Source organism: Solanum pennellii, chromosome 4, assembly GCF_001406875.1.
Source record: "Solanum pennellii chromosome 4, SPENNV200".
Lineage (NCBI taxonomy): Eukaryota > Viridiplantae > Streptophyta > Magnoliopsida > Solanales > Solanaceae > Solanum > Solanum pennellii.
This window is the reverse complement of record NC_028640.1, coordinates 18,656,258-18,679,212: the sequence shown is the minus strand read 5'-3', so window position 1 is coordinate 18,679,212 and position 22,955 is coordinate 18,656,258. Positions and strand designations below refer to the sequence as shown.

General features: G+C 37.1%; 1 protein-coding gene across 1 annotated transcript in view; it reads right to left on the bottom strand.

Moving 5' to 3' along the window:
* LOC107018141 (endoplasmic reticulum metallopeptidase 1) overlaps positions 1-22,955 on the bottom strand; it is a 29,678-nt gene that overhangs the window by 5,242 nt on the left and 1,481 nt on the right. The window contains exons 2-9 of the mRNA XM_015218531.2: positions 20,078-20,234; positions 19,425-19,502; positions 19,014-19,088; positions 18,771-18,890; positions 16,270-16,434; positions 11,804-12,329; positions 11,432-11,588; positions 5,018-5,127 (exon numbers count right to left, since the gene is read on the bottom strand). Coding sequence (XP_015074017.1) covers positions 5,018-5,127; positions 11,432-11,588; positions 11,804-12,329; positions 16,270-16,434; positions 18,771-18,890; positions 19,014-19,088; positions 19,425-19,502; positions 20,078-20,234 — 1,388 coding nt within the window. The remainder of the gene's footprint in view (positions 1-5,017; positions 5,128-11,431; positions 11,589-11,803; positions 12,330-16,269; positions 16,435-18,770; positions 18,891-19,013; positions 19,089-19,424; positions 19,503-20,077; positions 20,235-22,955) is intronic.

The following is a 22,955-nucleotide window of genomic DNA, read 5'->3' as shown; positions in this document are numbered from 1 at the left end:
AATTACCCGCAACCGCCACACACAACCATCATTATCAACTATCAGCAATCACCATCCTCAATCAAAATCACCACCAGTGGCAATCACTACAATCAGCTATCACCACCACTAGCCACTATTTAATCACCATTACCACCAATCCAACGATCACCACTATATATCGTCAACCACTATCATTATTCACCACCATCATTAACTATCACTATCATTCACCACAACTATCAGATGCCACCATCGCCATCCACAACAACAGTCATTAAACATCATCCTCAATTGGCACCAACAACCACCACCGCTAGCCGCCACCACCACTAAACACCTCATAATATTTAAGAGATGCTTTACTGATGTAGTACTACATTAATTTAGTAGTTTGTTTGAATTCTATATTTACTACTTTTAAGCAAATACAAGAATGATACATTTAGATGTTGAAAACAGACCGTCTTAATTATTTAGTAATCAGATCCTAATACAATGTCGTAAATAGTCATATTTGTATTAAGATTCAAACATCTAAACTTAATGCACATCTTAATATTCAAATATGAATTCAGATTTAAACGTATTAAGGTCTTAGTCACTTGTAAGCCCTTCCCTGTTCAGTCATGTATATAAGGTTATTAGTTAAGATTATCCATCTGTTACTGCACACAATGTAACCAGAGTTAGAATAGGAACTATCTTTGTTTGTTGTCTAGATTCTAGAAAACCCAGACGGTTAAGGCCTTATCCTTCATTCCAGATTCCATTCAAAAGCTTTGAGAGAACATAGAAGGTCACAATATCCCAGCAACTTCAAAATATTGTGGATGAAAACTAGGGCCTCTTTTATTAATTATTCATCTCAACGAAACATGTAATGATTCAACTGCCTTTAGGAGACAATTTTAAAGAAAAAAATCCTCCACTCTGGATTAAACAACAACATACTCAAATTGAGCACTGAATTTGGGGTAGATTTTAGAGGATGTGAGGAGAAAGTAGAGGAGCTCTTTATGAAAATTGACAATAATAAGCAAGGGAACAAGGGGGGCAAGAGAGAAGTCACAACAAACAAAAAAAAAGGAGCAAACGAATTGAAAAGCCTGGAACTGGATACAAATTTTATGAGCTTTGGCACTAGAAGTAGAGGGGGATACCTGGCAATAGAACAATAATGAAGCTAAACATAGTGTCATAGAATATAAGGGGGGTGAACTGTGCTAGAAAGAGGGAAGTGATAAAAAAAATATTATGAAGAACTGGGCAGATGTAGTCTGTTTCCAAGAAACCAAGGTGGAAGGGGAAATTGAAAATATTGTGAAGGAAGTATGGGGGAATAAATGGGTGAATTATGCACAGGTAGAAGCCAGTGGAACCAGGGGAGGCATCGTTATTATGTGGGACAAAAGGGAGTGGGAAGGAGAAATTAGCAGTGTAGGGATGCATTCTGTCACCTGCAGCTTCACAGGGATATGTCAAGATTTCAGCTGGCAACTCACAGGTGTCTATGCTCCAAATGATTAGTAGAAAGGGAAGAGACTTGGTGGGAAATTGGTGCTGCCAGGGGGTTGATTGAAGGACCTTGGGTCCTATGTGGGGATTTCAACACTGTGAGGTACCCATCGGAGAAGAAAAATTGCAACAAAATCAACAAAGGAATGACAGATTTCTCACATTTCATAGAAGACATGGAGTTAGTTGATCCTGAATTATCTGGGGGAAAATACACCTGGAAGAAAGGAGACAGGCCTTCAACAGCAGCCAGACTTGACAGAATTTTGTTCTCAGAAGAGTGGGAAGCAAAATTTAGAAATATAAGGCAGCACATACTTCACAGAGTGACATCAGATCACTCTTCCATAATGTTACAATGCGGAGCGTGGGAAAACACAAAGTCATACTTCACATTTGAGAACTAGTGGTTGGACATAGAGGGTTTCAATGACAGAATCAAAGGATGGTGGAACTCTTTCAGTTTCATTCGGAAATCTGACTATGTTTTGGTTGCAAAGCTCAAAGCACTTAAAGATAAGCTGAAAGAATGGAGCAAAACTGAAAAAGGAAACTTGGGAATACGAAAACAAAATGTCTTGAAACAGCTAGCTGAGTTAGAGAAGATACAGGAGAACAGATCCATGAGGCCAGAAGAGATAATCTCTAGAACAACATTAATCAGTGAGTTTGAAGACATAGCTAAAAGGGAGGAAATAGCATGGAGGCAAAGATCTAGGGCAGTGTGGCTAGAGCAGGGGGATAGAAACACTAATTTCTTCCACAGAACAGCAAATGCACACAGGAGAATGAATACAATCTCAAAGCTGAAAGTGACGAGAAAATTTGATTGACCCAGAGGAGATACAGAAGGAGATAGTAACTTATTATGAGGAACTATACTCTAAGCCAGAAGAATGGAGACCATACCTGGAGATGAGAAATTGTCCTATGATTCATGAAGAAGAAAACAAATTACTCTTGGCACCTTTTGAGGAGCAGGAAATTCTAGAGAGCATAAAAGCATGTGCAGGGGACAAAGCACCAGGGCCAGATGGTTATTCCATGGCTTTCTTCAACCAATGCTGGGACATCATTAAACCTGATCTGGTGGTTACAGTGCAGCAGTTCCATAAGGCAGAAAGGTTTGAGAAGATTATTAATGCCACCTTTGTGGCTTTGATTTCTAAGGAAGTGGGAGCTGAGGGAGTTTACAAGATCGTTGCCAAACTGCTGGAAGAAAGGTTAAAGAAGGTGCTACACAGGCTTGTAGACAACCAACAAATGACATTCATAAAAGGTAGACAAATACTGGATGCAGTGTTGATAGCAAATGAATGTGTTGAGTCTAGACAGAGAAGCAAGTGCCCTGGAATTCTATGCAAGCTTGATATACAAAAGGCCTATGATCATTTAAATTGAATTTCTTACTACTTATGATGCAAAGGATGGGTTTTGGAGCCAAATGAATTAGATGGGTGAAATTCTGCATAAGCACAGTTAAGTTTTCTATTTTAGTTAATAGAACTCCTACTGGTTTCTTTCCATCCCAAAGGGGGTCAAAGACAAGGTGACCCCCTGTCACCCTTTTTATTCATCTCAGCAAAGATGAAGTGTTGGATAAGGGGCGTTAGGGTGGACACCGGTGCCCAAAATGGCTTTCATATAACCCATCTACAATATGCAGATGATACTCTCATTTTTTGTGAAGCAACGACGGGGCAAATGTTGATCCTAAGAGTAATATTCATCATCTTTGAAGCAGTCTTTGGTTTACATATCAATTGGGGGAAGAGTTTCATTTATCTCATAAATGAAGTGGCTGAGGTGGAAAATCTGGCAGGGGTTTTGGGTGGTAGGGTAGGGGAACTACCAACAATATACCTAGGTATGCCACTGGGGGGAAAGAGCAAATCTATAGGGATATGGAATGGAGTGATGGAAAAATGCGAAAAGAAGCTAACCAACTGGAAGAGCCAATATCTGTCTAGGGAGGTAGATTAACCATGGTTAATGTGTGCTAGATGCAATACCTACTTGTATGATGTCTGTGTTTCCAGCACCAGACAAGGTCATACAGAGGATAGATGCTATGAGAAGAAATTTCATTTGGCAGGGAAATGAAGACAAAAAGAAGTTTCATCTAGTCAAGTGGGAAGAGGTCATAAAAAACAAGAAAGAGGGGGGACTGGGGATTAGAAATATGAAGAAAAAAATAAAAGCCTAATGCTGAAATGGCTTTGGAAGTTTATGACAGGAAAGAATATGCTCTGGAGAGAGGTGATTAGGGAAAAATATGAAATGGAGAATAGGTGGATGACAAAGATGGTGACTACACCATATGGATGTGGTATCTGGAGATCAGTAAGAAATCTTTGGCCTCTGTTTCGTTCTAGAATCAGATTCCAAGTGGGTAATGGAATGAAGGTGTCATTTTGGGAGGACAGATGGATAGCCTAAAGAACCCTGAAATAATTATTCTCAGACTTATATACACTGAGCTTGCAACAAAATGCAACTGTGGCTGGAATGTGGACAGGACAGGGGTGAAACTTACATCTTAGGAGGAATCTAAATGATTGGGAGATGGGGACCATAGTGGCCTTCCATGATACAATGGCACAATTCAGTAATCTGACTATGGAAGAAGACAAGGTTGTGTGGAAGATTGGCAGCAAAAGGGTTTTCAGTGTCAAGTTAGCTTACAAAGATCTCAATCATTCAAATTCAATGACAGGAAGGAGTTCTAGCCATGGCAGATGATATGGAAACCTAAAATCTCATACAAGGTAAACTGTTTCTGTTACTAGCAAAGGAAGCAGTGCTAACACAAGAAAATTTAAAGAAGAGAAAGTTCCAATTATGCTCAAGATGCTTTTTGTGTGAAGAACAGGCAGAGACAGTCAACCATCTCTTCCTGCATTGCAAATGGACAGATCAATTATGGATGATATTCAGCAGCCTTAGGAAGATCATTTGGGTGAAACCAAGAAACATAGCATAACTCCTAAATTGTTGGATCAATATAGGCAATACTACAATTAAGGAGGAGAGATGGAGGATTGTCCCAGCTTGTATATGGTGGACAGTGTAGAAAAAAAGGAATCAAAGATGTTTTGAGGGCAAGAAGAACAATTTGCAGAATTTCAAAATGAATTGTATAGCTCTTTATTATTTTTGGTGTAAACAGAAAATTTTAGTACAGGCAGAAGAACTTTTTGATGTTATAGACTATTTGTGACAAAAAGCACAGGTGGAGTCAGTCTAATTTGTAATACTTTTGGAGGGGGCTACTTTAATGTAGTATACGTTATCTTTTCTCAAAAAAAACTACACAAAGAAAAACCCTAAAATTATGTAAGGTAAGGAGTTTGGGAAACTCTGTATGACTAAAGTCATGTTTCTGAAAGTGTCCGCACCCCCACCCCTCCCAGGTTGGTGCAGAAATATCTTTAAGAAGTACTTATTACAGATTGATAGTAATATTAGCAAATTTGCGTTAGCATACAAACAATATAGAAAAGCAACTTTGCAAACATACCTGAAATATGAATATATGACAAAAGATACACCAGAGTCAAACATGCTATGGCAGCAATAAACATTGCAACTATTACATTGCCCAGCCACTCAGGGTTGCTGCCAGGACTCCTACAAAATGTGAAACATTAAGAATGCAACACGCTGATTATTCTCCAGATATATAAAGATCACAAATCCAACAACAAACACAACAAATTGTTAACAACGATACCAATGTGTATCTTTTAGAATAAATTGGACAATAATCCCCACAATTTTCACAAGACCTAAAAGCAATAAAGGTTGGTGAGATTCCCATTACATAGGCCTCTCCTATGCCTACTATTTGTGCAGAGACCAGTTTCTATATCTGAGACATAAGACCTTCAACGAGTGAAATTGCTGATTTTGCATGATATGAATTTTTTTTTAAGCTGGTAACTTTAGTCTATATATGCACAGGTATACTACAACAAAAGTGTAGTTCCCCTTCAAAGGTTTTACAACTTACAGAATAAAATAGTCAGTCTAAACTGCTACCTATAAACAATCTAGCACATCAAAGATATCTTTTTGTCCTAGTTAATATATCTTGTTTACACCAAATAGAAAAGAGCGAAGCAGTCCATCTTGATCTTCTGTAAGCTATTCTGCCAATTTTCAGAACTCCTATTGTTTCTCTCATTCCAGATTGTCCACCAAATACATGCCGGGATAAGTTTCCATCTCTTCTCCTTGTTAGAAGCATTGCCATCTCTATTCCAGCTGCTCAGGATTCCTTTAATGCTCCCTGGTTTCACCCATCTTATCCCCTTTAGACAAATGAAAATTCTCCATAATTGTTCTGTCCATGTACAATGCAAAAAAAGATGGTTAATTGTCTCAGCATGTTCTCCACATAAAGTACATCTCGAAGCCAACTGATAGCCTCTTTTCTTTAGATTTTCACGAGTCATAACTGCTTCTTTTGTTAATAGCGACATGAAGCAGTTTACTCTGTAGGGTACTTTTGGTTTCCAGATGATCTTCCATGTCCATTTCATCTCCTGTCCAGCATTCTTGACCTTTGGTATCATTCTGCCAAACTAACAAGTCCTTTTCAGTGAGGTTGCTGAAAGAGCCTACTGAATCTTGAAATTCTGCCACTTTGTCAATCTCCCAATCCTGAAGGTTCCTCCTTAAGAACAAATTCCATCCTTGTCCAGTCCACATTGTAGCCACAGTGGCCTGTTGATGTTGGCATAAAGTGAACAATTCAGGATGCAGCTGTTTCATACGGACAGACCCATTCCACTTATCCTCCCAGAAGGATGTCTTTGACCCATCTCCCACTTCTACCTTGGTTTTGTGATATAGCACTGGCCATAGATTTCTGATTCCCCTCCATACAGTGCATTTATATGGAGTACTTATCATTTTAGTCATCCACTTATCTTCCCTGCCATATTTTGCTATGATGACCTCTTTCCAGAGCATGTTATCTTCATTTGCAAACTTCCACAACCACTTCATCATTAGGCTCTGGTTTTGTTTCCTCATATTTCTTATGCCTAGGCCTCCTGTGTTTTTACTCACCATCAGTTCTTTCCATTTAACAAGAAGAAACTTCTTATCTTCACTGCCTTGCCATAAGAAATTTCTTCTAAGAGCATCAATGCTATTAGATACATTAGCAGGCATAGGAAAGACTGACATCATATAAGAGGGTAATGCATCCATCACACTGTTAATTAAAGTCAATCTTCCTCCCAAGGACAAATACTGACTCTTCCAGCTGGTGAGTCTCTTTTCACATTTCTCCAGTACCCCATTCCATATGCCTTTGGACTTGCTTTTAGCTCCCAAAGGCATACCTAGGTAAGTGGTTAGAAGCTCCCCAACCTTGCCTCCTAGTGTTCTGGTCAAAACTTCTGTATTAAGCACATTATTGATAGGATAGATGAAGCTTTTCTCCCAGTTAATGTGAAGACCAGAGAGCTTCAAAAATGACAAAAATGACCCTCAAAATCAGTATTTGTTTTGTCTCAGCTCCACAAAATACCTATGTGTCATCTCCATATTGTAGATGAGTTATCTCTAAACTAGAAAGTTCTCATGCTTGGAACCCCTTGATCCACCCTTTTCCCTTTGTATAAGAAAGTCCCATTTTAAGAAGTCATAAGCTTTTCGTATGTCCAGCTTGCACACAATTCCAGGCTTATTACTCCTTTGTCTGGTCTCTATGCATTCATTAGCTATCAAAACGGCATTCATAATATGACTGCCCTTGATAAAAGCCATCTGATGTCTATCCACCAGGCTATGTATTACCTTCTTGAGTCTCTCTGCTAGAAGATTTGCAATGATCTTGTATGATATGAATTTGAGTATGCTGAAAAGTTGTAAAGAGAATAATAGAACTAAGAAAGTAGTATTAGTCATATATATTATCAGGAGATTTTTCAACTTTTACAATGAAACATCTCTTAATAAGAAAGGGGAACCTCTGCTTCTTTTTTTATCAAGATATTTTATTAAGCAACACTATGAAAATTTGTGAGAGGGTAGTTGAGGTGAGGACGTGGAGGGTTATGCTATCTCCGATAACAATATGGCATGTCAGGGCGATCAATTATAGAATTCATTCACCTTGTAAGGAGACTGTTGGAGCAGTATAGGGATAAGAAGATAGACTAACACATGGTGTTCATTAACATAGAAAAGGTGTATGATTAAGTTCCTAAAAATGATCTATGGAGATGTTTGCAGTCAAGAGGTGTACCAGTGGCTTACACTAGGGTAATTAAGGGCATGTAAGATGGAGCCAAGACCTGAGTAAGAATGTAGAACAGTCAGAAGCGGCTTAGAACACTTTCCAGCTACAAGATGTCAGCTATACTTGGTTCAAGAGGGATGATCAAGACAGCTTCCAGGATTATCAGAGGGAAGTTTTAGCAATATAAAGTAAAATAGTTCCCATAGCAAAGGTTGGCCTCTGATCACATGCCTAAGCCTTACAGGGGGAGGGGGGCTCTTGGATCAAAAAGAAAGAACTACTTTGAACTCGAAAATTGGTGGCTTGGAACAACAGGCTTCAGTGATAGGGATAGAAGATTGGTGGAGTTCTTTCAATTTTACAAGATGGCCGAACTATGTGCTAACATTCAAATAAAAAGCACCAAATCCAAGCTAAAGAAGTAGAGCAGAAGTGAGGCTGGCAACCTAGTGTCCAAAGGGAACAACTTTTAAAGGAACTGCGGCAGATATGATTGTGATACTTGGAGCAGACCATTTATAGAGGAAGAATACAAGAACACCAAGTGTCCCATCTGTCCTATCCTTGGGGGACAGAGTAACCTGGTACCTGTTAATGGGGAAGGTGGCAGGTACGCCATGGAATTAGTCGAATCAACCAAGAAAGAAGTCATCAAAAACAATAGAGGAAGAATCAACCAAGAAAGCAGCTTTAACCTTAGACTTTGAGGGACTGATCAAGAATGAAAAAGTCTATTGGAGACAAAAGTCAAGGGCTTTATGGTTGAAGGAGGGTGATAGGAACACCAAGTTCTACCACATTGATCAATTAATGGTACAGAGTGAAATAATAGAGTAGCCAGCTAGAATTGAGGTTGCCATTAATGAATTCTACCATAAATTGTATACGTCAACTATTCACTGAAGACCTATTATTAGCTTGTTCACTAATTGTCCAACTCTCACAGTTGGGGACAATGAAAGATTGGAACTTTGATGAGGTTGAAGTTTTAAGGTGTTTGAAGGTGTGCAGCAAATAAAGCCCCTGGTCCAGATCAAGTGCTGGGAGAGTATGAATCAGGATATCATGAATGTTTTTCAAAACTTCTATGAGCAAGAAGTATTTGAAAGAAGTTTTAATGCAACATTCATAGCCCTTATCCCTAAGAACAAAGGTGCCAAGGAACTAAGAGACTACAGGCCTGTAAACTTAATAGGCAGTATCTACAAAATATTCTTCAAAGTGTTGACAAAGAGGTTGAAAGGAGTGATAATTAAAACTGGTTGATGCTCAGCAAATGGCCATCATCAAATGAAGGCAAATCATGGATGTTTTAGTGGCTAATGAAGCAGTAGTCTCGAGGTAACAACAAAAGAATCCTGGTATCTTATGCAAACTGGATAAAGAAAAAGCCTATGATTATGTAACCTGGAATTTTTTGCCAAGTGTGCTGGAGAAGATGAGCTTTGGTCAAAAATGGATACAGTGAAAGGTGCCAAGGAACTAAGAGACTACAGGCCAATAAACTTAATAGGTTGTATCTACAAAATGTTCTCCAAAGTGTTGACAAAGGTTAAAAGGAGTGATATTAAAACTGGTTGATGCTCAGCAAATGGTCATTGTTAAAGAATGACAAAAGTCCCACGTCGGTGATTATGTGATGGGTGTACTTTTTATAAGGCTTGGGCAATCCTCCTCCCTTTGAGCTAGCTTTTAGAGTGTGAGTTAGGCCTAAGACCTAATTTCACATAGCCCGTCTCACCCAATGTTGGGGCCCCAAAAATGAAAAATTCCCCACGCACCATATGCTAAGCACTGGGCGTGAAGTGGGTGTTAAAGAAAGACAAAAGTCCCACATCGGTGGTTAATGAGATGGGTGGACTCTTTATAAGGCTTAGGCAATTCTCCTCCCTTTGATCTAGCTTTTGGGGTGTGAGTTAGGTCTAAGACCTAATTTCACAGCCATCATCAAATGAAGGCAAATCATGGATGTTTTAGTGGCTAATGAAGCATTAGACTCAAGGTAGCAACAAAAGAATCATGGTATCTTATGCAAACTGGATATAGAAAAAGCCTATGATTATGTAACCTGGAATTTTTGCTAAGTGTGCTGGAGAAGATGAGCTTTGGTCAAAAATGGATACAGTGGATTAGATTACGTATTTCAACAGTTGCTTTTCTGTGCTGATTAATGGATCACTGCAGGTTTTTTCAAGGCTCAGTCTCGATCTCCCATCCTATTCATCAGTGTCATGTATGGACTCAACAATATGATCAAAACAGCTTACTTGAGGGGGTCTCAATCAAGGAGACCCTCGGTTTCCCTTCCTATTCATCATTGTCATGTGATGCAAATTAAGATAGCTAGATTGATATCAAGAATGGGGGTGAGGGTCATCTTGGATATGAAAGTTTACAATCACCCACGAAGGGCTCAAAGTGTCATGGAAGATTAATTAAAAGAGCTTTGAAAGTTCATAACATGCTCAAATAGATTTATGTGTGAAGCGATGACAACCACATAGGTCATCAAGTGGTTATTTTAATAATTTGGTCATTCTTGTAAATTGCTATTTTTACATTACTAATATAAATAGTCTTTAAGGTCTTCATTTAGGGTTAGCTAAGTTTGAAGATAGAGAAAATACTCTTGGTGTGAATTTTTGGGAGGATTCCCTTTATCTCTTCAATGAACCTCTCTTGGATACTGTAAGTAAGATTTCCATGTATAAGTTCATTTCTTTTCTCCCTTGGATTACGTCTAATGGTCAATTTACTTTAATTGTTAGATATTTCACTTCTACATTCTGAAGTCTATGCCCTCTCATTTTAATATCGTAATCATATCTTTGTATCTTGTCTTGTATGTTTAATTGTGATTCAATTTATTGTTCTTGAATCTAGATTCCTAGAATCACATCACATACTGCTATGTTTTTGGTGTTTACTTTAATGATATTGTGTGTCTGTCTCTACCATTGATGCTTTAGATTCGTTATAGATAGAGATAGTATATCCTAGAGCAGCTCCCTTATAAAATATTGTTTCAGTTTTACTACTACCCAAGTACTTTTTTGATCCCTGATATGATACAAAGTTACTAATTTCAAAAAAGAGTAAAGAACTTCTCTTTGATAAATACACACATACACATTTCATTGAACATGTTTTTCTAAAGTTTGAATGTCTCAATTCAGACTCGAATTGAGTAACTTACTAAATTAATTTATTCACTTCTCATTTACTACGTTTCCTGACGTGGGCTCAAAAATCTAAGCCAAGAGTTCAGTCGATTGGGGTTGAGAAAGTGCTCTAGTGAGACCCACAGATGCTTGTAGGTGATATTTGTGTTGTTAATACTATTACTCTAGAGTATATGCTCCATGTACTTACTATACGATCTTAGGAGGTGTTATGGTATGTCTACTTTGAGTTTTACCATGTCGTTGATACGCTATTGATGGTTGATAATTATTAGTTGTCGAGTATATACATATAATATGCTTATATATTTTGCATGATTGGGTTAATTGTGCTATTGAGAATTGAGATTAGTGATCATAGGTTCGCCTCAAGGAAAGGGGGTGTCAAGTATCAGTGATGGCCTCCATTTTGGGTAGTAAATAGATATTAATGAACTGGAAAATCTGTAACCATAAAATGAGGGCCTTCTTTGTAAAAACTATCTTGGAGATTTACCTTTCAAGTCGAACTGAACTGCCAATTAGTGTAGAAACCGAATGAATAATTATGCCAGAAGAAAGCAAGCAAGGCACAGATGATCCAATCAGCAAGGTGACCGTTTTGAGTGGTTTTGGCAGCCGTGCTGGTGACAAAGTTGCTTCAAGCAATCCATCTAGATTTTCAGAGCATTGATCAGTTAACTAATGATACAAGAAATTCTAGTTATTCTACTAGGACAATTCATTAACATCATATCCACACTACAAGTATCTGCCCAAAATATATGGTTAACAAAATCTAGATTGTCATTAGGTTCATGGAGACTATGGACTCTCATGTCCATATCATAAACGGCAACAATAAGGAATGAAACAAATGTGGACTTACATGCAAATGCAGGAGCGGCTAGCCAAGCAAGAGCCAAATAAGATGATCCTATTTTGTAAAAGTTCCCCACAATCAAAAGAACAAGCCACTGCAATAAACCAGCTTTAAAGAGCCATCTCTCAGCATCCAACTTTGCCAGATCTTCTTGCACAACCAAAGGCAGGTTTGCATTTCTTCTTGAAAATGTCTTTGTCAGATACTTCAACAGAATGAGATAGCCCAGATGTTGACCAATGAAAGCCCCGAGCACAGCAGGTGCACCGAACAAACCAACCACTAACCACGGACTTGAAACATAGGGAATGGGTGAAGATGATACGAGGGGAAGAACAAAAGCAACAAATACAGAGAAGCCAATAGCGCACATCCACATGAGCACGAGACTCAAGGATGATAAGGCCAAGGAAACCATGGCAGAACGTCCACCCATAATTACTGATGTCGTCCATATTAGAAGTGCCTGCAATATCACTGTATTGTAGAGCAAACTCGCAAAATACTGTCGGAATACGACCATGTATGTTCCCTGAAATCAGTTAAAATGATTAGGAAACAAAGTTGTTGTGCAAAAAGGGTGCAGGATAAACTCTGTTAAATTAGGTGTTAGGCCTAATTCACACCCCAAAAGTTAGCTCAAAGGGAGGAGGATTGTCCAAGCCTTATAAGGAGTCCACCTATCTCATTAAACACCAATTTGGGACTTTTGTCATTCTTTAACAAACTCCAAACAGGAGATTATCAATATTCATCATAAAGCACTGAGACTCTATTATAACTTTCCTTTGTTTCATCAAACAATAATTAAATAACTGTCATCAGCAGTTTAGAGAATCTTTTGTCAGTAGACTCCCCGTCCTTAATGATGTATTATGCTCACTGATCCTAAACACAGGGATTCAGACTCTGAATCGGGTCAGACACAAGAAACTATTGGAGGAAACATCAGATATATATCAATTGTACGGAACTATGTGTCCTTTTTTATGAGAAAATAAATTCATTAATAAAAGGAAAAGGTAAAGCACAGAATAATCATGACCTTTAGCATCATGGAAGAAAAGAGAAAAACAGCTATAGTAAAAAGTGGTTTTCAGGCTAAAGGTACACCACTGGGAAAAACATTTTATCTTACTCCACATGTTTAAAAAAAAAAAAAATTCGATATCCCGTCAATCAGGTAGTAGAGGCATATGCCAAGGTTGAAGAAATTTAGCACAAACTTCAAGACGAATGCACCAGAAACCATCGCTTGCATTTTTATACCTAGGAGAATTGCTTTAATTCGCATCCAATCCATAACAAGTCAGAGGCATTTCCAATATTCTGAAGTAGAGATTGCATCAAATATTTCCATATAAAGAGTTCTTTCCTTTCCTGGAAGAAGACAAGAGACTGGAAGAATAAGATACTCCATCACAGTTCATTCAGGAATTTACTCTCAGCTAAGGGCTTCTCTCTATCTCACAAGCTTGGACCTGCATTTCTACCGTCTTGCTTCTCAAATTGTGTTAAATATCTGCCGTTACAATTTCCATTACCTGTGGTTACAATTTGATGTATGGATAAAACCAGGGATCAACTTATCCACAACCTATTGTTTCCACCCTTTGACATTGGCTTCATCAGTGCAATGAGTAGAGAATGCTAGATAAATAAACTACTTCATTCACAATGAATTTGCAGTACGACTTATATTTCTATCTTTTCTCCTCTGCTAAGCCAAACAAGCACATTCAAGTATTGCAAGTCCAAATATTAGCCTACATGGCTTTTCTACTCTCACAATCAACTTGTCCACAACCTATTGTTTCCACCTTTTGACATTGGCTTCATCAGTGCAATGAGTAGAGAATGCTAGATAAATAAACTACATCATTCACAATGAATTTGCAGTACGACTTATATTTCTATCTTTTCTCCTCTGCTAAGCCAAACAAGCACATTCAAGTATTGCAAGTCCAAATGTTATCCTACATGGCTTTTCTACTCTTGTAGTACTAATATAATAGACCTGGCAAAAGGACCAGGTCACCCCACAGAACTGCCTGCTCAACCAGCTCAAACGTTTACTATATTGGTTGCACTTGGCTCAACTGGGCTCTGTTTTTCCCCACACCAAACCCCTAATAGACTTGTGTGGCCCGAAATTGGTAATCGACCTGCAACCATGGAAAGCCCACCTTCTAACTGCTAAAGTCTAAATTAATTTTTCGGAATACTACCATCACGATATAAACCATTGATCTCTTCTTCCAAGTTTAAGGCCACAAAAAAATACAAAGAAGCTTATCTAAAAAACACTTTGATACAATATTTTAATTACTATTGAAATCTGTACATTTTGTATGAACTCCATTCAGAAATTGATAATTAACATCAAACAAAATAGTTGGTGGTCTAACATCATCTCCTTAAAGAGGAGCTTTGAATTTCATGATATTAAGGAAAATTTTCTATTTCTCGGAATTCAAAATTATTATGGCAACTCTTATTGAATTGGTGGGCTAACATCATCTCCTTAAATAGGATCATTGAGTTGCATGATATTAAGGAAAATTTTCTAATTCATGGAATCCAAAGTAATTATGGTGCAACCATTTTTTTTTATAATTGAAAAAAATCAAGAGGGTTAGTGGCGTAGGGTTGAAACTCGGTAGATGATGGGTCCACCACTCTACCCTTCTTCACTTAAATACATTTGTCAGTGATGGGATTCGAACCCATGACGTGCACCTAACTCACACATCACAAGTTGTGCTCTTACCACTGGAACAAAGCCCTAGGGCCCAATTCATCATAGCACAATTCTTGAGAATAATTTACACAATATTCTTAATAATTCTCGACTTCCAATGTTTTACATGCTACCTTTCGCTGCTGACTAAAATCTCACAGCAATCTTATTAATTTTTAGTTCAACTCTGAATTTCTTCATTCATCAGACAAATCATTTAGTTTGGCTTCCAAATTGCTGGTAGATTATCCTATATGTTACAACATCTTATTGCTCATGTACACTACTAAAGGTAATAGGTCCATCAAAGCAGATGCCAAAGTGATCTGTAATCCAAGTCAAAATCCATCTAAATCATTGTTACCTAGACAATTTACCAAACAACTACTACTTTTACGCCTCAATCCAAAGTTAGTTCGAATCGATATATGAATCCTCATTGATCATCTTGCTCCATTTCCATTTCATGTAATATTCAATAATTTAGAAACACCCCGTCACATCCGAGCAGCGATATGACAGAGCCCCTTGCCATTTCTTTCAATCACATTTGTGTGCCAATGGGGCCCACGTCAACAAGTCCCCAATTTTGTATTGTGAGAAGTAATCATAAATTAACATAGGTGTTTTACCAAGATAAAAGCAAATATTATAAGATCTACGGTACCGATCTTCCTCTTTTTTTTCATGTTTCAAATATAACATGATGCATCCTGCAGTAGACACCAATTTCAAGGTAGAAGTGGTATATCGAGGCTTTTTAAGTAATCAAATGATCACAGAAGTCAAGTCCCAATCTAACAGATTATTATAAAATCTATGGCAGTGTTTTCAAAAACGTTTTCGGGCGAGTGTTGGGGCGAGGCGTACCAAAAACACTCTGGGGTGCGAATTTAAAATGTAGATTCGTAGGGTGCAAGTCCTAGAATTTGGGGCTTATAAAAACATTAGTCCTAGGCGTAAAATGGGACTCCCCACAAGTTAATTTTTTATTTTTATTTTTTTGGTTTTTGAGCCTTTTTATGGCTTTAAATCATATATTTTATTATTGGTATAATGAACTTTTCAAATTAATACCTTTTTTTTCATTATTTGCTATTAATACCTATCTCAAATAAAAATCATAATAATTTTTTCTATATATTATAGATTATTTATTAAAATTTATTTGTAAAATCATTGAAAGTTTTACTTTTACTATTTTCTTAGTAATAAAATTATAAAATTGAATATGCATAAGACTATGCGTCATAGATCCATGGGACTTACATTCGCCCCATACTACATAAAATATCTCGCCTCACACTCCTGCCTTTTAAAAGTCTTACGTACGATACCCATCCTCTTTTTTTTATGTTTCATAAATAACATAATTCATCCTGCAGTAGACACCAATTACAAGGTAAGAAAGGTATATTGAGGCTTTCTAAGTAATCAAATGATTGCAGAAGTCGAGTCCCAATCTGACAGGTTACAATTAGATATATAGTACCCATCCTCTTTCTTCATGTTTCATGAATAATAGAGAGAAGTACTGATAACATCCCAAACCTTGGCGCAAATTACAAGATCATCTTCGAACTATTAATAGCCTTAAAAACACCAATTTACTTGACTAACTGAACTTAAATACACCACGATCTTGCAACATTAGTGAAATACACCACCAATTTCAAGGTAAAAAGGGTATATTAACAACCAACGACAAAAGAACTGCAGTTCGTGAACATACCAAAATGTCGAAATATATAGCAGTATCCTGGCCAGACTTTCCACTGGAATTTGTCCCCTTGCCTTTGGGCAAATTTGTAGAAGTTCCAGCCTTAAGCAGAAAAGCAAGCATATTTTCTCCAAGATGTTGAAGAGAACCAGGCTTCAAAAGCTTTAATTTGTCATTCTGCACGCAAAAGGCACCACATTTGTAAAATAAAATAAAAGACTCCCAGTTAAAAGCCAAAAAAATCCTAAAGAAGCAACAAGTCTGTTGGGGCATTGTGCAAGAAGAAACACCTTCAAACTAAAGCACACAATTTACAATGATTACCTAACAATTGTAATATAGCTTGTAACATCAAAACTAATTACTCTCTCTATCTCTCTCTTTGTTCCAATTTATGTGGCAATCTTTCCTCTTTAGTCAGTCCCAAAAAAAGGACATCTTTCTTTAGTAAGTACAATTATCTTAAACTTCCATTTTGCCCTTAATGAGATGATGTGTGGCCACAATTTCTATGGCTTGTTTTAGACCACAAAACTCCTAAGACTTTTCTATTGGCTTTCCAAAACAGACTATCTTCTTTCTCTGGAATCAACTTTACTGATTGCATTTGCTGAATCGATACATCAACTTCCTGTGTTTCTCGGCCAAAGAGGTTCCTTCTGAATTCAAAGTTCAGTCCAACATCATAGAATATATCTCCTAAAACGACTTCAGAATTATTGTCCAGTCTATATAAGTGGGAAATTGATCTTTCAGCAAACCAGGACAATCCTAACTATATTTCCAAAGTTTTTTTCCCATTGTCCACCATCAAGCCAACATTTTGAATTCCTTCTATAAGCAGCAAATCTGTCTCCAACCAGCTACTCCATATGGCATCTTAACTACTTTAGGTGCCCAGGAAACTTCTCTCTTATATTTGACATCAACCACAGCTTCCCAAGGAGCTTATTTCCCACCATTTAACCTCCAGAGCTATTTACAAAATAAGGTCTGATATCTCGAGAAGAATTCTATTACTCAATAAGAGTTGGAGTTTCAATTAATGAGTCAGAGACATTTATGTATAACTGTTTTACTAACAACACTGATAATCAGCTTTAACTGACGCATATCTAAAGAGGAATTCTGATACTCAATTAACAAAAGGCCCTATTCTATCCTCCTATTTCTCTATGTATAACTGCTTTACCAACAACACTGATAATCAGATTTAACTGAAACATATCTAAAAGAGGAATTTTGATACTCAATTAGCAAAAGTCCCTATTATATCCTCCTCTTTCTCTTTTTCCATCAAACTCAAAGAAGGGACCGCCTCTTGCTTGAATAGTTTTGCGACTTAGTATGTGAACTGTGAAGTACATTCTTCTTTGAAGTTGCTTCGCTTCACACATACAAAGCAAGGACCCACCATTTTGCATCGCCTCATCACTTAAAGTGACAGATCAATCAATTTAAATAAAACTGGAGTCGCCTGATACTGTTTCCATCACTGTAAATAGAAGACGAGGTCCATGAAATCCATTTCCAGTTTGCACATCAGCAAAGTAGTTCATAATGAGGTTCGAAGTCCCATCAGCAGTTCCCTTATACATAATACTAGAAGACCTAATCAGCTTTCTTTCTTAATGCAAGCTTTCGTACAGTAGTCTTGCCAAGTACTTCCATATATTATGATGCTGGAAACTCATTAGTACTCCTAATGGAGAAAGTCACACGCATAACTAAGAGCATCATCCATGGAATGAGCTAATATGTTGTGCTGACATGAGTTGATACACAGCATACTCAAACACAGCTTCCACATGATACATGGGGCCTCAACTACAACAGAAATTGCACAATTACCTATGCAACAAAATTACAGAAGATTCTCTTTAAGGTCCCAGACATGGTGCCCGTTTGGATTTAGCTTATTTTAGGTGTTTTGAACTTTAAAGTATTTTTTTAGTTTTGGAGGTGTTTGGAAAATATAAAAAGTGCTTTTAAGCACTTACTTTTTGGCTTTAAAAGAAAAAAAGAAGTTAAAAGTAGGGTATCATCTACTTATGACTTTTAGATTTTGACTTATAAGTTGCTTTTTCTAAGCCCATCCAAACAAGCCCTTAAAGCCCGTCTGGATAAGCTAATAAAAAGTAACTAATAAGTCAAAAGTTAAAAGCAATAAGTAGGGGATGCCCTACTTTTGGCTTTTTGGCTTTTTGCTTTTGGCTTATTGTAGAACTTTTTTGGCCTAGAGGTGAGTGCTTAAAAGCACTTCTTCAACTTTTCCAAACACCTCCAAAATTAAAAAAGTGATTCAAAGTCAAAACACATAAATAAGCTAAATCCAAACACCCCCTTACTCAAACGTGATGAAATTCCAAAACAAAAAATTGTCCAAAAATTATGAACAACTTTGATCATTAGCATGCCTGAATTATAAGTGTTGCAGAATTGCCTTTGTAAGTAGAAAATAGCAAATTGCCAAAAAGGTAGTATAATAGTTCATTGGGAGGCATATTGAGTACCTTTGTGTGGTATACAGCAGTATTATCAGCATATGCAAAATCCAGACCAGAAAGGCCAGCAAGTTCTTGGTACACTTGGAAATCAGTAGCAGATTTTACTGCCCCGGATTTAAATAAATCCTGCAGCACTAAAGACAGTTAAATGTAAGTTCAGAACCTTAACCCACAGAGGGTAGTAATATAAATGGTACATCAACGGTTTCAGGAAAAATATTTATCTCTCTTTGAGTAATGCAAACTGACCTGTGCAACTATTTGACCAGATGGAAATTTTGCTGCCAAGGCAAAATTTTCAATTGCCCATGGCTGAGGACCAGCCTGTAATTAAAGAACAATAGGTGAGCCAAAAATAAGAATCCAAGATAAAGAGAAAAGGAACTTTTGATATATCGATTATTTGAGGAAAAGTGTTTTTCTTGTAAAGAGGAAGTGCCCAAAAAGACCTTTTTTATCATAAATAAGTTCGGGCATGTTCATCTAAAAAGGAGAAGCATATGCATGCCAATCTGATCAAAATTAGCTCATCACAAAAATTAGAGAAGAAAACCATAGCAAAGCAGCAACTTGTTTTATCTCATAAACATCCATACACCACCTATTCAGTCACCAAACGAGAAGAAGAGATAGAAAAGGACTGTAACAGTAGATACAAACCTGAAATATTCCCGACTTCCCTCCAACACCCATGGCCTCCAAGTCAATAGCCATTGTTAAAGTGTCACTCCAAGGGTGCTGCATCAATGAAATAACTATGCAAGTTAACAGAACTCATAATGAGATTTTAAATGTTTAGGTTTAGCAGTCAATTTCTGCTATTTAATACTACATCCCTTGTGAGTGCTGAAAAGCGAAAATAGCCATTCAGTTAAAATGCGTAAATATATCCCAGGTGGCATAGACATGGACACTAGTGTCATGTCATACATAACATGGAGTGATCAAAACAAGAAGACCAAAATCTTGAGAAAGTGGATACAAGCAGAATAGAGCATGAAATTATAATTATGTATGTCATACTTAATACATCAATTATATACCAATAAGTTAAAAACTTGCAGAAAAAAATGAAAAGAAATACCACCAATTCATAGGTTATACATCAGATAGAATAAACTTGAGTCATTCCCATCATGATAAAGATTAAGAGGCATCTATAGAGTTCAAATACAAACAAGAATTAAGTTTAATCTTAAATGCCTAATAAGCTGAGTTGCAAGGCATCATCCTCGTCCTTTCCTAGTAGGAGTTAAGATTTGGTACTATATAGGTCAACAAAATCTCGAGATAAGTCTAAAAGGGACAAAAACCTGAGTTATAAAACTGTGAGCACCATTTAAGCCCTCCTCCTCTCCTGTGTTAAACAAAAAAATTACGGCATTTTTGAACCCATGAGCCCATTGAGACACTCCTCGAGCAAGTTCCAACATAACAGCTACACATGAGCTGCAATCTCCAGCCCCTTCACTATAGGAAAATAAGCCAACATGATAGGTCAATATTAGCAAGTACCACTTCAACTTTGCATGCAGGTGAAAGCATATACATTATTGAATCATTAGATTAGATTAAAACAAAAGGCTGTTTTAAATTGCCCATAACAGTTTAAAAAAAAAAAAAAAACCTGCAAAACAATAAGTGGCACCAATGCATAAATAGTTAAAAGATCAAACAGCAAAGGCATATACAGGTACTGCAGATAAAGGATATTGAACCAACCTGTCACACGTTATCCTCTGAAAAAGACGAAGAAGATAATGTACGACAGCAAGAAAAACCAAACATAAACGGTATGCACATAGACCAACCCTCTGCTGATTATTATTCTGGACTCTTGAGAGATGTGAGAGGGAGAGAAAAAATACTTTTCTCTATTATGAAACTCAATACAAAGTACTCGTTTAACTTAAGAAATGGTCACTCGGGCAAGGACTCGGATAAGGATTTGACTCGGCAAGGATAGAGAACTTACATAGCAGTAAGTCTAAAGTTCCCTCTCCATTCACTGACTCCCCCTGGATGTAAGAACGCCCCTTGAATGTAAAAACGACTAGGACAGGACTGACTCCCATCATATGTAACATCAGCTGGAACAAAGAAATTCTTGGTCGACGGTTAGTAAAACTTATAGCCTTTTTAGCAGGAAAATATCCTATGAAAACACACCTAAGAGGATGCAGATCTGACTTGCCTGAATTTTGAGGATGAATGTGAATATAGGAAACATTCCTGAAGATTCTAGGAACCATTTTATCGAAAAATCCAAAATTCAGGAAGAGATTTCTAAGAGTATCAAGTAAGCTTTTAAAGTTCAGAATTCTTGATGGTATTTGTTACTAAGATGTGCAGTTGTTAGGACACTTCCCCCAAGACTGTTTTGCAACCCTTTTGTGAAGCAATAGTGATCCAATAATACCACAATTGGCCATTCTTCTCTCTGCTATCCAATTTTTTTGAGGAGCATTGACATATGAAGATTCAAGAATAATTCCCCTCTTTTTGGAAGGAAAAAAGAGGTATTGCTTAAAGTAGTCCCTGGAGTTATCAGAAAGGAATCATTTATTTCGCATATCAGATTGGGTTTTTGTTCAGATTAAAAAAAGTAGGAAGAATATAGATGACATCTGATTTTTGCTTAAACATATAGATCCACCTTACACTTGTTTAATCATCGACCGATGAGTGAGTCAAAACATCTAGCACCAGAGTGAAAATATAGATGACTCGAAACATCTTGGTTATATAAAAAGATGAATGACCTAAGGACCGATGGTGGAGCCAAACTTTCTCTTTATTGGACATAATAGATTCAGACCAGAGTGAACTAGAGAAAGAAATTTGTAGTTGTACTGTCACCATTGTGAAAATCTAAACAATAAAGACCATCATTCTTACTAGCATGCCCAATCACCTCCTTCATGCTTTGTTCCACAAATATACAATATGAAGGAAGCAAGTCACTTGGCACTTAGAATCTTTGGTGAGTTACTATAGAAACGATATTTGCAGATAATATTTGGCACCTGGACATTCTTAAATATCAGCCGCCCATGTTGGAGAGAATTTATTCGTGACAGAAGTAACAGCAGTGATACAAATACATGTGAAGACCAATGAACTGCCTGTTGAAGCTGATATCTCTAGAAATCTCAGAATGGTATCATTTGCAAGGTTTGAAGCACACTAGTTTTCCAAATTAGAAAGGGAATTAATGAAGAATGAAGAATAGAGAAAAGAGAAGAGAGGATAAATCGCCCCCAAGAACAAAGAGAGGCCAAGCTACTTCCAAAAGCTGAAGACAGTTTATATCCATGAGAGATTGAGCTCTAAATCTTGTTGAAGACTAGTCAAGGGAAGATATCATCATGAAAGAGACCTAAGAAAGATCCCACACATATTGTACTAATAAGATAGTAATATTTCACTGCAAATGTGGGTGATTTGATTCGAGAACTTGTAATAAAAGCTAACTTCTTATTAGTCCACCTACACTGAGATTGTAGGACTTCATTTGAGTTGCTTTTTCAGATGTAATGCTTTTCATTGTCCAGGTAAAATTCCCCTAGAATGACCAGGATTACCTCCTCTTTGTTTGAAAAGTTAACATATCCTGACTGATGCTAACAAAATCCCAGTAGCATCCCTTATCAGTTCTGCATATGCTTCAAATATAAAAGTTTTTCAGCATTATCCTATATCATAGTTCTTACACCAAAAAGAAGCAATGTAGACACCTGTGGTTTATCCTACTGATTGATTTCCTAAAAGTTTCAAAGTACCTATTAAGTACATCTTCGATGGTCTAAAGATCCTCAACTAAACCTATTTTTATAAAGTAATAGCATTTTGTCGATGTTTAGACAAAAAAGATCGCCTCTTTACAAGAAATATACCAAAAAGTAGAAAACCTCCAAGAGATTTGTTTTCTACAGACGAAACTGAATCTTTTATACATAGAGAAACTTCATGGGTGCACTTAAAAGGAAATAAAGGATAAGGCTACTCCTCAGTTGTACGAAACTCATCTCTACACCCTCAAGCACTTACATATTTCTCTCTCTCCAAATGACACACATAAAAGCTAGCGGCACAAGCTTCCGTGTCCTGTATCTTCTCTGTCTTCCACAGTACCAGTTGAACATGACCTCTTTCACAATACATGGGTATCACCCAAAAAAAAAAAAAAAA